Source organism: Lepidochelys kempii, chromosome 3 (assembly GCF_965140285.1).
Source record: "Lepidochelys kempii isolate rLepKem1 chromosome 3, rLepKem1.hap1, whole genome shotgun sequence".
Lineage (NCBI taxonomy): Eukaryota > Metazoa > Chordata > Testudines > Cheloniidae > Lepidochelys > Lepidochelys kempii.
This window is the reverse complement of record NC_136382.1, coordinates 69792776-69810309: the sequence shown is the minus strand read 5'-3', so window position 1 is coordinate 69810309 and position 17534 is coordinate 69792776. Positions and strand designations below refer to the sequence as shown.

Sequence of the window (17534 nt, the reverse complement as noted above, 5' to 3'; positions counted from 1 at the left end):
ATTCTGGTCCTCCGCTATGTTGGCAATACCTGCCAACTTTGGGTCATCTGCAAATTTTATTATCCCATTTCCACTTTTTTTGCCAAGGTCATTAATGAAAATCTTAAATAAGATTGGTCCAAGACTTATCCTTGAGGAACTCCACTAGTACCTCCCTCCAGCCTGATAGGTCACCTTTCAGCATGACCCATTGTAGTCTCCCTTTTAATCAATTCCTTACCCACCTTTCAATTCTTGTATTAATCCTCCTCTTTTCCAATTTAACTAATTTCCTATCTGGAACTGTATCAAATATTTTATTAAAATCCAGGTAGATTAGATCTACTAAATTTCCTTAGTCTAGAAAATCTGTTATCTTTTCAAAATATCTGGTTGATCTGGCATGATCTACCTTTTGTAAAATCATGTATTTTATCCGGTTTATATCTCTTTAATTATTCTTTCAAAATTTGTTTAAATACCTTTCATACAACTGAGGTCAAACTGAGGCATGTAGTTTCCCAGATCACTTTTTCTCCTTTCTTGAATATTGGTACTATGTTTACAATTCTCCACTCATAGCATACGTGCCCGCCGCATCTCTCTTGTGGCCTGTGACATACAGGTCAGACTAGATGATCTAATGGTTCCTTCTAGCCATAAACTCTATATAGCAGCTGAGGTGTTCAACAGAACTATGACAATTTATAGCAGGCAAGAATCTGCCCCGATGCCTTTAAGAGGAATCGGCCTGAAGAGAAGGTGGTGACTAGTTGTCCTGGTATGGGGTGGGAATTATATGCAGAGTGGGCATGTGTTTTTGAAAAAAAAAAAAAATTTGTTGACAGATGTGGAAGAAATGGAGAACTTGGGCAAATTTGGCATCAATGGTAGAATGCAAGGGATAGTAGCAATGTGATAAGAGAAGGCGTAGATTGACACGGAGCTGCATAGTCATGAAGCCAAGAGTTTTTAAACTTGAAGCTGTTGATAATGGGGAGCCATTACAGTGCTTCAAAGAGAAGGATCGGGCTGTTTGCAGCAAGTACAGAAATGCAAGCAACAGCTATTTCTAATTTTAATTAACCTCTGAGACAATTGCTTTACTTGCTAAAGACGTAGAACATTTTTTCCTCTAGTCCCTTGAAATCCTCCCTTGCTCTCTTTGCCCTCTGTCATTCTCTAGTCTGCAAGTGACAATCGGCCATGATCTCTTATAAATATCCAACAGCAGAGAGGATAAGTGACTCTCCCTATGCTTATCTTTACCTCCCTAACTGGATATTTTGGCAGTGAAGTGCGTGACACAGGTTCTGCAAGCACAGCAACAATGGCATCAGCACACGCTGCAAGCATGAAGCAAAACCAGGGAAAATAAGATCAAATAGCTTTCTTAAAAGCTAGATAGAAATTATGATTAGCTGATGGAAGCACACAAATAAGTGTTTTATAAAGACTATCACATTAGGCATTAACAGGTGCACTTAAATCAGCAATTAAAGAAATCTTTGATCAGCTAGAATACACTGGTTCTCCAGAAATATATATGCCATTTTCCAAAATACTTGAAAGATTTTGCTTTAAACCAATTTGTACAATAGCATGTTTGAACAAAAGAAAATCGTTTTGTAGGAATACGTGAATTCTACACTGTTCGAAAATCCCTACCATCTGACGTAGAGGGATTTATAGGTTTAATGGAAATTGCTTTCCCCACTGTCCAGATTAAATACTGCAGGATGATTTTTTGTATGAGTAAACATCCTTCCAATAATGAAGAGACTGATAATGTCTTAAAGAGAAACAGAATCTACACTTTTGTTTTCTTTTGGACTATTTCTGGATATAGGACCCCAGAATATCATGTTGACTGTCCATAAAATGCAGTTTAGCATCTTCTTGCTGTTGTGGGGATGGGTTTTGTCTACTGAATGCAGAGCTCACCAGCAAGGAAAAGAAATACATGAGATATATAAGAAGGGCAGGTGAGTCTCCTTGTAAATTCAGATATATACAATTTGGGCAAATGCAACATTGCAGATAACTATACATTCCTAATGCAGACGGCTGAAGTTTGTATTGCAGCATATTCAGGATTATCTAACCAACAAATATTGTGCTTAGCTTTTTCTTTTTCCTCCAATGACTAGTAGTTTTACATTTTCTACATCCAAAACCACTAGTATCAACTATCTGGTGTAACGTGGCATTTGCTTGTTCTTGATTATAGCATCTTTGGGGAAGGAAAGGAGGAGTTGATTGTTTATTGGGGTAGAATGCTGGGGTATTTATAAGAGTGGATATAAAAGTTTTATTACTTCCAACATATCTGCAGACTACTAGGATACAATCAGTTATGCCTGTGAACAAAAGACCTTTGATCTGCAGGTTATTCATTGCCCAGTTTCCAAAAGGGCTACATACTAATTTTTCCCCAGTACTGCCATACACAGTCCTCTAAGTTTTTGTTTGGAGGAAATTTTCCTGATATTAGAGCAGTTTTGTGTTGTTGTTGTTTTCAAGTACTCATATTCTGTTTTGTAAAAAATGTTGAGGTCTAGTAAGAATAATTATATAACATGCCCTCGACATGCAAGTAGAAAAACACCAGGGGAGATTGCTGGAGGGGAAAAAAAATTCTGTGCACTTCTCTGGAGGGCATCACTGGCTTATGCCTTCTAAGAAGTCAGCGTTTAAAATGTCTACTGAAGCTGTCAAACACAGATTAAGATTGGTTTTTGCTCATTAGCAACTATGAATTGTCACCAATGCTATCTTAATTAACATGAGAAAAGTAGTTTTAAGGGAGATGAACTGTTAATAGAGATGCAGTAGTGTCAGGCAGGAAGAATTCAAGCCATTTCTATAAACATCAGTGTTCTGGAAAAATTATCAGAGAATAAAGTATGGTTCCTCTCAGTCTTCAAATACTTCCCTTTTCTGCTTTCTTGAAAATGGGCCAGACTACCCTATTGCAGTGATAATATCTGTGAATCCAAGATCCATCTCGTAAACTATGAAATAGGTTCAGTGGTGATGCCCCATAACTGGGAAGATGGATGCAGTGGACCCTGTTCACAAACAGACCCAAATGGATACATGGCAAGAGATATTAAAACAATGCTATCCTTTGTTTTCATTCAAGTTCACAAAAAGGGCAGATGTTCTACCATCCTGTAGCTGACACTAGCAAAGTCGATGGCAAGGTGTAAACTGGCAGCTTTAACCAGCTGAACAAAAATAGTGTACAAGTCGTATAAACCTGTGTACGCCCATAATGCAGCTGTAATTCTCTTTATTAGAGAGACATCCCTAAGCACTTCATGTAAAATACAGTTAAGGGAAAGAATAAATCCTAGTGAGGGGAGAGTGACATATTCAGGTAGCATTTGAAAATAAACAGACTGGTTGTTTTGTGCCTTGTGTGGTTTCATTGTGCCACCAAGACCCCTGAAGCACTGAGAATCCAACTGAGGTGGTGCTGCTGGCTGGCATGGAGGGGAGCACACCCTGGACCCCACCTCCTCCATCTACAGTTTGGGGTGGTTACCTCTGCTAGTGGCCAGGGCAAAACCTGGGGAGTTAGGCCTCCCCCCATTCCGCCTCCCTGACCTGCTCACAAACTGGATTTCTGCAATGCCTGAGGCCCCAGAGGTGGTGTGGGGCGGGATCCTGAGCATTTGCCCTGCTTACCACCCCCCTTAACACCAGCCCTGCTAGTGGCAATAGCCTTGCGCAGTCCATGCAATTAGAGAAATGTGAGGCCTGGAGCTGTGCCCAGTCCTTCCCTAGTGGTACAAAATGGAGGGGAAAGGTGCCTGGCACTCTTTTCTCTTCTGTGTGCTGCCTGTTCTGACCTCAGGCATCAAAGACATGGGGGAACAAGGAAATTGCTCTCTGTGGCTATTGCTATATGGAATGCTCTCAAGGAACACATGCAGAGTATGCTGTTCTGATCTATACACACAAGTGAATCTCAATTTGTTTATTATACAGAAGCAGCATCTGGGAGCACTGTAATAGTTAAGTGCCTGTAAGTATCTCTCTATTTTTACAAAAAGGGAGAAACATGATGCGACAGAACATAGGAATGTAATAGTAATGGAGAGGGCAAGGAAGGATAAAGAACTTTATCCATAGGATGAAATAGGATATTAAAACAGTTCCAACAGAATTACTTAAGTAGGCACACCCCAACCATCCAGGGTGATGGGGCTGTTCAGCAAAGCAGGGTGTTGGGCCAATCAAGGTGGCAGACTACCTTAAGCAACTTTTGTGCTCCCTGGATCATTCTGTAGGGCTGATCCTCCAGGTCTAGCCTGGAATTGCCTGAAGGCTGCAAGGGGCTGTTCCAGCAGCCAAGGATCACCAGGGTATAGGAACACACATCCATGCCCCCTCTACCAGCCACTAGGAGCGGAGATGGCAAAGCCCATAGAGCAATACTACTTCCCTTGACAATCCTTACTTTGAAGTGATCCTCCACTGGCCAGGTAAGAAAATTTTCAGATAGCTTTGCAGGAATGATCAATCTGGCCCTGGCCCAAAATCTCTCATAGAGTTGTAGATTTTTAAGGCTAGAGGTGACAGTTATCTGGTTTGACCTCTGGTATAACACCAGCTATAAATCCTCATACAGTAATTTCCACTTCAAGCCCATAAACTTCTGTTTGAGCTGTAGCATCTCTTTTAGAAATACATCCAGGCTTGATTTAAAGACTTAAAGTGATGGAGAACCCACCACAGTCCTAGGGAAGCTGTTGTACTGGTTAATCTGTTCTGAGATGTATTGACCTCGCATTTGGCTGTATTAAAACATGTTCGCATGAGTCAATCTTGATGCAGATAAGATTCCCTTTGATTTTACCAAAAGTGCTACCTGCACTGAGAGTGCAGACTTGGACTCTGGGAGGCAAAGCAATTCAGGAGAGCCCCCACCTATGCTATTTCAGAAGTAGTAGCTCATGGTGAAGGCTGTCACTCAGCATTTCTATTACAAGCTCTGCTTCCTCATGCTTCATAAGTCAGCCCTTAAAATTCATTTTGTACAAGAACTTAGAGCAATTTGACTTTTTATTCAGTTTAAGGTTGGTTTAGTCCCTAAATTAGTTAAATGCTGGAGATGACAAAATTCAAGTTCTTCTGATTTCAGGCTCTCTACACCTGGAACAGTATCATTTTCAGCAAAATATTGTAATCTGAATCTGAGCTATGCACAGGCTAGGAGGCTACATTAAGCATGGAGTTTCAACCTTCACTCTGAAAGTGCTTGGGGTTTTCTCTTGAAGACTTTGAGACTAGACAGGATATTCTAAAGTAAGAACTGAAATGAAAAACAGTACAGAACATACCAAATGAGGTAGTGTTATGATAGCAGACCAGTTGCCCTTAGGCCTCACTGAGCACTGACCAATGCATAACTGGAAGCCATTCTGGCTCACCTGTGTGTTAGTATTGGTAAAATAGATGTTAAGAATGTGTTTAGACTTTATGGAATGCTTGTAAGTTGCTGCCTGCATTCATCTCATTTATAATATCTGTATCCCATGTTATAGGGCAGGGATCGGCAACCTTTGGCACGCGGCCCGTCCGGGAAAGCCGCTGGTGGACTGGGGTGGTTTGTTTACCTGAAGCGTCTGCAGGTTCGGCTGATCGCAGCTCCTACTAGCTGCGGTTTGCCATTCCAGGCCAATAGGGGCCACAGGAAGTGGTGCGGGCTGAGGGATGTGCTGGCTGCTGCTTCCCACAGCCCCCATTGGCCTGGAATGGCAAACCGTGGCCAGTGAGAGCTGTGATTGGCTGAACCTGCAGACGCTGCAGGTAAACAAACCATCCCAGCCCACCAGTGGATTTCCCTGAAGGGCCATGTGCCAACGGTCGCCAATCCCTGTTATAGGGTAACTATTTGCTTTGTAACTATAAGTGTTTGTTTGCTATGCAACTGGAAATCCAGTCAGGGAGAAGCATTACCAAGTGTGAAATACTAGTTTACGACAAGAAGTGTCATCTCCTGTCCAACAAAACAAGGCCCATAGACACCAAATGAACCATTGTGGAATATCGGTGGACAAAATACTTTAATTGCTCCCCTCATACCCATGAAGAGAGGATGTGCACAAACCCTCATTCCATCAGTTTGAACTCTGGGGGAAAGGAATAAAAATCCCTGACCAGAAAGAACTGTATCACTTTGCTGGTTGGAATTTGGAGACGGCAATATTTCTAAACAGAAGCAAGGGATCTCCAAGCATTTTAGCATGGGTTAGCCCTAAAGGACCTATATACAGCAGCGTCTAGTACTTTTTGAAACCCAAGACTAACTCATTTTTGTGTGTGTGTATATGTTTGCCTACTTTAAACTTATTTTGCTTTCCTACTTGATAAACCTTTAGTTTAATATAGGATTAGATAAAAGCATGGTCTTCTGTGAGAGATCTGAGGTAAAACTGACCTGGGATAAGTGATGGGTCCTTTGGGACTGGGAATAACCTGAATATTGCTGTGATTTTTGGTGTAAGGGGCCATTATCACAAAGGCAGTCTTGCCTGGGTGGCGAGATAGACCGGAATGCTCAAGAGGACTATCTGTGACTCCATGTTAAAGCAGTTGTAGTGGTTGAGTAGTTCATACTTGATTGGTGAAATCTAATTGTAGAATACTCAACCAGTTTGGGGTTTGTGCCCTGGTTTGTAACAGTTTGCCCTGAGACTGGCACCCGAATTCATGAGCCACTCCAGACAGCTTGACAGAAGGGTCTTTTTCTTGTGTAAGGCATGAGGCTAGAGCCTACAGGGGAATTCACCCCTGTGACAAGGCCGCTTTGTGCTGGCTAAGCCAGTATACAGGGGTCACAAGATTTCCCCCTGAATACCCTGCAACAAGAGACCTCCTAAGGGAACTTGCTTTATGCCCCCCAACGTCACAGCATAAACTACATAGATGGTAGGGCAGGAAGAATCACTTCAAAGTGGGAAGGGGAGTTGTCAAGGTGCAGGACCATCTTGACAATATAGTGCCAACTGCAATGGTTTCAGGGCTGGCCTAGCCTGTACCAGGGGCAAAACCAGCTCCCAGAAACTCCTGAATAGAGAAGGCACAAGCCACCTCTCCTCAATCTGTGTGTGATACTAATGTTTAAGTCTGGTCCCAGGGGCTTTCAGACAATGCAAGTATCTGGTATAGTCTTCCATCTTGAATATTACACAGATTTATATTTTTGCAACATTTGTGTGGGGTGCCAGCTCTTTGTTAACTGTACTTGTGTATCTACTGAAGAGGCTAAGGAAATTAAGAAAGCACCATACTGTTAAAATATTTTTCTAAAGGGGACCTACACCTACACTGTTCATCAATAGTCCGAAAGCAGCACCACTCTGGCTATGCCCTCTTACCCCCAACCAGGCCCCTTCTGGCAGGACTTGAAAAGGATGGATAGGGGAGAAAGGTAGAGCACCTATACTGGCTCTACACCACCCACAATTACCCCCTAAGCTGAGTTTTATGGTGGTTTTGCATTGATGGAGTATTGCAAAGGAGCTGTAGTGAACCTAAGAACTGGGCCCAATAACTTGATAAAAGACGTTACAGAACAGCACATGCTGAACATAAAAAATGTTGAAGGGGCCATGAACAATATACAGGATGCATACAGTGAAATCTGCATTTTAAACCATCTCTAAGACACCTGAGTCTCTAGAGTAGTGGTTTGTGGTACAATCTTGTTTGCCATGTAATCAAAGACTAGACTACCAATTTTTGCTAGTCCCCAGAAGGGTGACCCAAGATGCACTTTTATTCTATGAGCAACTATGTAAAAATGACACTTTTGCCTAGCAGATCTGCTTTCTGCATTAAGTTAATCATATGTGAGGATGCCAGTGACCCAAATAAATCTGTGCGGGTATGTCTACACTTAAACTGCTACAGCAGTGTGGCTATAGCACTTCAGGGTAAACAATCCCTGAGCCAACGGAAGAACCCTCCTGTCAGTGTAGGTAATCCACCTCCCTGAGAGGCAGTAGCTAAGTTGACAGAAGAATTATTCCGTCAACCTAGTGCGGTCTACACCAGGCGTTAGATCAGCATAGCTACCTCTCTCAGGGGTGTGGATTATTCACAGCCTTCAGAGACATAGCTATGCCAATATAAATTCCCAGTATAGACCAGCCATAATGCTTTTTACCCCTGCTAGTCCCATAGAGCCAACACTGTGAAGAGAGGAAGCAGAGAACTTGAGTATCAAACAGAATGGTCTACTAAGTTCCAGTCAGTCACACCTGTGGAAACCCTTTGAAGGCCACTGGCCTGCACAAATGTCGCTGAGGAGATAATCTCAAGGACACTAGGACTACACAGGTGGTGTTGATGGCCTAATTAGACCTGCAGAATTATTACTGGTGAAGATGAGCAATATGAAAAGAAGCCTAGGCTGTCTGAACCCAGCTGACCATTAGGTAAACTATCTTTTAACATTAAAATCCTGAAGCCATTGTTACAGTCACCTTTCAGACATGTGCCACCCTACAAGGTAGGTTTTGTTAAACATAAGTATACTGCCTTTAAAAAAGGGGTGGAGGGGAGTATCTACAACACTTGCCTCTTCACCATCTCATTGCATAACCCTGTCCATATTATTTCAGCTCATTATATTCTCCACATAGAAATGCTATTTCTGCTACTGTGGTGCAAGTTGTCCCACATTTCCTTCAATGGAGAGCAGTTATAACAACTGAAATATATGCTTGCACCATTAACCATAGCATTGCCTTCAGAGTTCATATTCATACAGCTGCATGGCAGAGTTTCTCCTTTCAATAATACTTCCAAATAACATTAAAAAAAGTGTCACTGATTTGAAATTCATTCATTTAGAGTTACAGCTAGGACTCCTCCTTGACCCCTTATTTAGAGGGCCCAGAAGCATCTGGGCACGTTGAAACTGAAGTACGTTTTCAAGATTAAAAAGCAAAACCAAGGAAATTTAATACTAAGACATGAGTGTAGCATTATAGGTCCCACCCTGTCTCTAAAATTTATGTGGGAGCCATCTAGAGTATATAAATGATTGCACATACAGTGCATACAGATAATCTTCTCTGACGCTCCCTTCACTCCGCTCTTCACTTTTCCTAGAAGTTGTTTTAGGACTAGACCTCACTTGTTGCTGTTACCCCCAAATCAAACAAGTCATGTCAGAAGTTAGCCTTTACCAATACATTCCACGGCTTCATGTTCATACACACTAAGCAGCATTAAATCACAGAACCTAGCGGGCACTCTGTGGTCATGCAAAAAGAAAAACCCTTAGTAAGTTTAAATTTTAAAAAATGACACACAACCTAAGCTCTGCAATAGTATGGTCCTTTAAAGACACCATTGTGTCCCATATTGTGTAGACTAGTTCAGGGTGTGTGCCCATCAGGCTTCTCCAGCCTTTGCTAATAAAACAGCATTCAAAGGATACCTGTGTGTGTACCTGGATTTACCTCAGGGGTTCTGAAACTTTTTCAGGGGACAGAAGAACACATCTTGATATAGAGTGTCTCATGGACCCCTCACCTCCCTGGTGCCCTGGAACCAAGTTACCAATAACACTTCATAGGCAAGTTTAAAAATAAATGATCACTCCATCCCCTTCCCATTACACAGTAAGAGTCACCTTGCTCCTCCCTGTAGGAGAGATTCATTACCAGATATGCCCCTTCAAGTCTGGATGTGGCAAAGCAGGCTCTCATCTATCACTTCTTGCTGACAGCTGCTCCAGCCCTGCAGTGGTTTGCTTCTTCTCATGACTCAGCCATTCAGCCAGGTCACTTGAAAGTCTCACCCCCTCAGGTATAACCAAAAGTCCAACAAACAATAGCCCCAGAGCCTCAAGCCGAATCCCAACTCAACAGTCCTTCCACCCCTGGTCTCTAGGTTGTTTGCACCACCTTTTTCAGTGACTGATGGGAGAGTCTGGGTTTCCCTTCTTCTCTAGGTTCCAGTCTAGGGATACACTAATGGGCAAGCAACATATGTTTATTCAGGCCTACTACTTCCTCCCTGGACTACTTCCTGCCTGTCCTCAGACCTTTCCCACTGCCCCTTCCTAGTCTCACTGTGTAGGTGTTCCCATCTGTGACACATGGCTAGAAAGGGTTAAGCAACTCGCAGGCTAAATGACCCAGATTCAACCTTTAGAGACATGTTAGAAAAGTATGTAAATGGTAATTAGGGCCATTCCATGTTAGGCTAGAACTTTGAAATGCAAACCTGTATTGTTAAAGAATTAAAGGTGATACTAATTGTATGTGTTTACTTATATCTTGTTAGATGTTAGACTCAGACTCAGACTACCAGAGTTGGAAGGGACCTCAGGAGATCATCTAGTCCAACCCCCTGCTCAAAGCAGGGCCAATCCCCAATTTTTTTTTGCCCCAGATCCCTAAATGGCCCCCTCAAGGATTGAACTCACAACCCTGGGTTTAGCAGGCCAATGCTCAAACCACTGAGCTATCCCTCCCCAGGAAGTGTGTTTAAATGGCTGTCTATTACTATAGCTATTGATTCAGAGATCAAAAGGGAATATTAAAATTTAGATGAATATTGGGTGAAATAATGTCATTGTCTATATGTCTCTTTAAAGTTTTTGGTAAACTGTGTATGAACTGCTCAATGGATAATTACCTTATGTTAATCCACGTAGCTAATTACAGGTGATGTTTGGGAAACAGAAGCTTATTTCAAAGGCCTATTGTTCATCCAAGGACTCTGTGCTGCCCAGGAACTGTATAAAGGATATTGGGACCTGCTCATTTCATCTCAGAGCTGCTTATGCTTTATCAGGGGAAGCATTGAGCTGCAAGATTGAGGTCTCCAAATTCATTTGGATCACCCTGGTGTTGGACATTGGACTAAACCTATGGACTAATTCTATGAACTCTGTGCAACTCCTAAGATCATCATCTCTACTATGAAACTGATCTCAGATCTGTACTCATGCCTGTATGTATAATGATCTTTTAACCAATACACACACACACACTCTTTTTGTAATAATTTTTAGTTTAGTTAGTAGGAATTGGCTGTAAGCGTGTATTTGGGTAAGATCTGAAATATTTATTAACCTGGGAGGTAATGTGTCCAATCCTTTGGGATTGGTAGAACTTTCATAGTTGACTCGGCTGTCTGGGAGGGAGCCCAAAGGCTGGGTTGCTTTTAAGGGAACTGTGTTTTGGCTTCTGTGTAACGAATAAGGTATTGTGGAAGCTGTTCTGTTACTAGCTGTGTAGATTTAAGTATCGGAATTACTACCAGCTTTGGGGATGGTCTGCCCCGTTCTTTGCAGTTTGCCCTAATTGAGCAACCTCAGTGTGCCCCCCTCTTCTCCCCCCAGGGGACCCTGGTCACACCCTCAGACTCCAAGGTCTCAGGAATTACCCTTCCTTCAGGGCCCATGACTCTCTCAATTCCTCCCTGGAGTTCTCCAACAAATCCCAAGCCAGAAATTCAAACTTAAACCACTCCCACCTTTCCTAGGCTTGAGCTTTAGTCATAGGCCTTCATAAGTCTTCTCTGATCATAGAATCATAGAATCATAGAATATCAGGGTTGGAAGGGACCCCAGAAGGTCATCTAGTCCAACCCCCTGCTCGAAGCAGGACCAATTCCCAGTTAAATCATCCCAGCCAGAGCTTTGTCAAGCCTGACCTTAAAAACCTCTAAGGAAGGAGATTCTACCACCTCCCTAGGTAACGCATTCCAGTGTTTCACCACCCTCTTAGTGAAAAAGTTTTTCCTAATATCCAATCTAAACCTCCCCCACTGCAACTTGAGACCATTACTCCTCGTTCTGTCATCTGCTACCATTGAGAACCGTCTAGAGCCATCCTCTTTGGAACCCCCTTTCAGGTAGTTGAAAGCAGCTATCAAATCCCCCCTCATTCTTCTCTTCTGCAGGCTGAACAATCCCAGCTCCCTCAGCCTCTCCTCATAACTCATGTGTTCCAGACCCCTAATCATTTTTGTTGCCCTTCGCTGGACTCTCTCCAATTTATCCACATCCTTAATGTATATAGTTATGAGGCTGAAAATGTGTCTTCATGGCTTAAAATAAACCCAGGCAAAAACTTTCCAAGAGCAGAGAGGCAGTTCTCACCTCATCAGGGCATATATGGGACAAACCCAGCCCAGCTTCACAGGAACAAAGGACGCTGGCTTAGACAGCAACAAAATAATCTGTTGGACTCTCGTGTGAGTCACCCCACTTCCCTTGATCAGTTTGGAACTGCGAAGAGATAATGCTCACCCTGACTCTGAGGGGGTGTGGGGCAAAGCCAAGAGGGAATAAAGAACATGATAAAAAGGAGAGACATTTGCCATGCTCTTCCTCTCTCTTCCACCTACATCTACAGACACCACGCCAAGCGACTAAAGCGCTGATCCAAGGGGAGAGCCTCGCTGAAGAGCAACCAGCCAGCCCGTGGTGAGAAGCATCTAAGTTTGTAAGGACATTGAAACGATTAAGATCAGCTTAGAATGTGTTTTTGCTTTTATTTCATTTGACCAAATCCAACTTGTTATGCTTTGACTTATAATCACTTAAAATCTCTCTCTCATAGTTAATAAATTTGTTTGTTCTACTTGAAGCAGTGCATTTGGTTTGAAGTGCATCAGAGACTCCCCTTGGGATAACAGGCCTGGTACATATCAATTTCTGTGTTAAACTGATGAACTCATATAAGCTTGCGGCATCCAGTGGGCATAACTGGACACTGCAAGATGGAGGTTACTAGGGTTGTGTCTGGGACCGGAGGTATTGGCTAGCATCATTTGGTTGCACAATCCAAGAAGCAGCTTACATGCCAGAGGCTGTATGTGAACAGCCCAGGAGTGGGGGTTCTCACAGCAGAGTAGGGTTGGCGTGACCTAGCAAATCACCGGTCCAGATAACACCAAAGGGGAATGTCACTCTCCATCAAGAACTAGGACAGTGACCATCTGCTTGTACTATACAGGCTATTAGCCAGCTGTTAGATGATAATTTTAAGTCATTACCAACCTGAACTGGAGATGGGTTGGTAACCTAGAGAGGAAATGCTCTGCATCTCGATATTAACCCCTGGAAGCATAGTGCCCCCCCTTTAATTTTTCATTTATATTTATTAAATTAAAGATGGCAGATTGGGGTGTGAAACAGTAAAATAATCATTTGTACATCCTGTGATGGTGCACCCCATAAGAATTTATGGGAATATGCTCATGAATGTATATATGACATAACTGGAATATGTTTTATGCTACATATGCCATGTAACATATCTCTGTAAAGGTTATGTTCTACTGAATCTATTAATCCTATTTATATGCATGTATCATTTTTGTATTTGAAGTTATGAATGTTGGCTGTGTACTGGCTTGATTTTTAAGTAGCCTTTGTAAAGCATTTGGTCAGCTTTGTGAGAAAGAAATGTGCAAATTAAGTGCCCAATCAAGAAGCACTTAAGGAACAATGGATCTTGGAATGCTCCAATCCACATAAGAAATCTACTTGAGGATGTTCAAGGTAGCATGTGACCCAGGGCTGCTACCTGTAAGTTCTGAGTCATGCATGGACATATGACTGGCCCATGTGACTCCAAAACTCCATATTGTAGCTGGGATTCTAAACAGGAGGAGTGAGGAGTTTCCACCCACCAGAAAAAGTCTATTTAAACCCAGGGAAGACCCCTCCATTTTGTCTTCAGCTGGCTAAAGAGAGATCCTCTCCAGCCCCAAGGCTACCTGAAAGAATCTGGAATAAAGGACAGTAACTACAGGAGGTGTGAGTGATTGCTGGACCCAGACTAGAAGGAGACTAGTCTGTAAAAGGAAGCTTACTGGAATTCCTCTAAGGGTGAGGTTTTCATCTGTATTCAGTTTTCTTAGACATAACTTGGGTGTTCTATTTTATTTTGCTTAGTAATTCAGTTTGTTCTGTCTGCTATTACTTGGAACCACTTAAATCCTACTTTATTTATTAATTAACCCAGTGTATGTATTCATACCTAGGGGGGAAAACAGCTGTGCATATCTCTGTGTTATAGAGGGCGAATAATTTTAGGAGTTTACCCTGTATAAGCTTTATACAGGGTAAAAATGGATTTATTTGGGGTTTAGAGCCCCCTGGGAGTTGGGCATCTGAGTGTTAAAGACAGGAACACTTCTTAAGTTGCTTTCAGTTAAGTCTGCAGCTTTGGGGCACGCGGTTCAGACCCTGGATCTGTGTTGGAGCAGATTGACATGTATGGCTCCACAAGACAGGGTGCTGGAGTCCCAGGCTGGCAGGGAAAGCAGGGGAAGAAGTAGTCTTGGCACATCAGTTGGCAACCCCAAGGGGGTTTCTGTGATCCAACCTGTCACACATCCAACAGCAGGGAACACAAATGGAATGTTTTAATGCCAAATGAATTTTGAAATTTCAGTGAAGTTTTGAATTTTTTTAAAAATGGGAAATCTTGAAAAAAGTCTCAAAAATAAAGTGCTATATGTTATGAAGGTTATAGTTACCATACATATTTAGCTTTGGTTACATTTTGAAGAAACACTCATTTTCAAGTACATTAGCAATAAGCTACAGGTATGTGCAATACAAAATGTGTGAAGAGAGTGCAAACAACAGAATGCAAAAAGCTATTTTACATTTTTAACTACTCATTCCAAGGTGCATATACATCATTTATACATGTTTTGTACTTGAAGCCAGGGACAACTTAAGCAGAACAAGAGTTTGAATCACTATTGTGATATTCACGAAAAGAAGGAGTACTTGTGGCACCTTAGAGACTAACCAATTTATTTGACCAAAAGCTTTCATGATGAAGGGAGCTGTAGCTCACAAAAGCTTATGCTCAAATAAATTGGTTAGTCTCTAAGGTGCCACAAGTCCTCCTTTTCTTTTTGCGGATACAGACTAACACGGCTGCTACTCTGAAACCTATTATGTTGTGGTCAGATCTGATGTTGCATCATGACATTGTGCTGAAATGTCATTATACCTTAGTATAGTGTTACAATGCCACAACAAGTACTTTTTACAAGTAGTTTTAGAAATCTTTAGGTAAAGGGGAGTGTCTAACAGAGTATAAAAGTCAGGGAGGAAGATCGTGTAATTCACCCACTATGAATAAGTGTCCATTTTACTATTAGATCTGTAAATGAGTACTAATATGTGCAAAACGCTTGTCACTTGCTCCTCCAGTAATTGCCTTATCCAAGCTTTAAAAGTCCTTGATTATATCATTTGGTATTGATCAGTCTTGCTTTCATCTTACATAGTTTAATCGTGCGACAACCCTATTAACAGTCTAGTCGTGCGATTAAACTATAATAGAATACCATTAATTTGAATATTTTTGGATGTTTTCTACATTTTCAAATATTTCAATTACAACACAGTATACAGAGTACAGTGCTAACTTTTTATTTTTGATTACAAGTATTTTCTCTGTATAAAAACAAAAGAAATAGGATTTCAATTCATCTAATACAAGTACTGTAGTGCAACCTCCATCATGAAAGTTGAACTCACAAATGTAGAATTATGTATAAAAAACTGCATTAAAAATAAGTAAAATTTTAGACCCTGCAAGTCCACTCAGTCCTACTTCTTGTTCAGCCAATTGCTCAGACAAACAAGTTTGTTTACATTTGCAGGAGATAATGCTGCCCACTTCTTGTTTACAATGTCACCGGAAAGTGAGAAAAGACATTCACATGGCACTGTTGGAGCCGGTGTTGCAAGATATTCACATGCCAGATTCACATGTCCCTTGATGTTTCAACCACCATTCCAGGGGACATGCTTCCATACGGATGACAGATTCTGCTCAACAACAATCCATAGTAGTGCAGACCGATGCATGTGCATTTTCATTATCTGAGTCAGATGCCACGAGCAGGTGCCTGATTTTCTTTTTTGGTGGTTTGGGTTCTCTAGTTTCCACAGCAGAGTGTTGCTCTTAAGATTTCTGAGAGCATGCTCCACACCTCAGCCCTCCCAGCTTTTGGAAGACACTTCAGATTCTTAAACCTTGGGTCGAGTTCTGTAGCTACTTTTAGAAATCTCACATTGGTACCTTCTTTGCATTTTGTCAAATCTGTAGTGAAAGTGTTCTTAAAATGAAGAACATGTGCTGGGTCATCATCTGAGACTGCTACAACGTGAAATATATGGCAGAATACAGGTAAAACAGAGCAGGGGACATAAAATTCTCCCCCAAGGAGTTCAGTCACAAATTTAATGAATGCACTTTTTTCCCTTTTTTAAAAAAAAAAAAAAAAAAAAAGGAAAGTCATCAGCATGGGAAGCATATCCTCTGGAATGGTGGCCGAAGCATGAAGGGGCATACGCACGTTTAACGTAACTGACATTTAAATACCTTGCAATACCAGCTACAAAAGTGCCATGCGAATGCCTGTTCTCACTTTCTGGTGACACTGTAAATGAGAAGAGGACAGCATTATCTCGCAAAAATGTAAACAAACTTGTTTGTCTTAGCAATTGGCTGAACAAGAAGTAGGACTGAGTGGACTTGTAGGCTCTGAAGTTTTACACTGTTATTTGAGTGCAATTATGTAACAAAAAAACCCCCAAAACTCTACATTTCAAATTGCACTTTCACGACAAAGATTGCACTACAGTACTTGTATAAGGTGAATTGAAAAATACTATTTCTTTTATCATTTTACAGTGCAAATATTTGTAATAAAAAATAATGTATACTGATTTCAATTACAACACAGAATACAATATATATGAAAATGTAGAAACATCCAAAATATTTAATAAATTTCAATTGGTATTCTATTATTTAACAGTATGATTAAAACTGCAATTAATTTTATCACAATTAATTTTGAGTTAATCACATGAGAATTGAACCTTTCTTGCCCAACACCCTGACCATTGGACCACCCTTGCTATTAGGAGCCAAGATTTGGGTTAAGGTGCATCATCATTCATACCAAATAAACTAGAAACTAAGGTGCAAGCCTTCAAACTTGTGCCCAGCACAAGTAGCCGGGGAGATTAGCAGGCATATCCTTGACATAATCTCTCCAGGAAGTGGGAAGGCAAGTGTAAGAGGCCCCAAACAATAGGATACTCCGCTCTTCCTCAGCACTGGCATCTGAGTGCTGACACACAAGATAGCACTGCTGGACTGAGCTCCACACTGCACAGAGGTGCTCACTCGCTTCACAACAGTAATCCGTTCTCCTTTGCACATTGGTTCAGCCACCAAACAAAACTATGTGGCCCAGAAGAGTGTGGAGCTAACGGTTTCACAAGTTTCAAGCTTTGGAGCAGAGGGTGGGCAGTCAGCAGGGATAACCTGCATTCTGCTGTACCTGTGGGTCCCTGGAGAGAAATACTAGCAAGGGAGCTGCTTCTTGGGATAGGGTAGAAGGTGCCCAGTCCAAGAATTTGGTAAGAATTGTGTGTGGACAGTTTTGATCCTACTGTTGTTCAGGGAAACAGAATGTGTATATTGTACATAAACATTATACTAAGGACATACCCAGATTTAATGCTG

The 17534-nt window shown here is 41.7% G+C and overlaps 1 protein-coding gene across 2 annotated transcripts in view; it reads left to right on the top strand.

Annotated features, from left to right (window-relative positions):
• Positions 1–1842: 1842 nt before the first annotated feature.
• The window catches only part of LOC140908830 (gamma-aminobutyric acid receptor subunit rho-1), a 68974-nt gene continuing 53282 nt past the window's right edge, over positions 1843–17534 (top strand). For both annotated transcript variants that reach the window (XM_073336713.1, XM_073336712.1), the window contains exon 1: positions 1843–1964. In XM_073336713.1, the coding sequence (XP_073192814.1) occupies positions 1843–1964 (122 nt within the window). The remainder of the gene's footprint in view (positions 1965–17534) is intronic.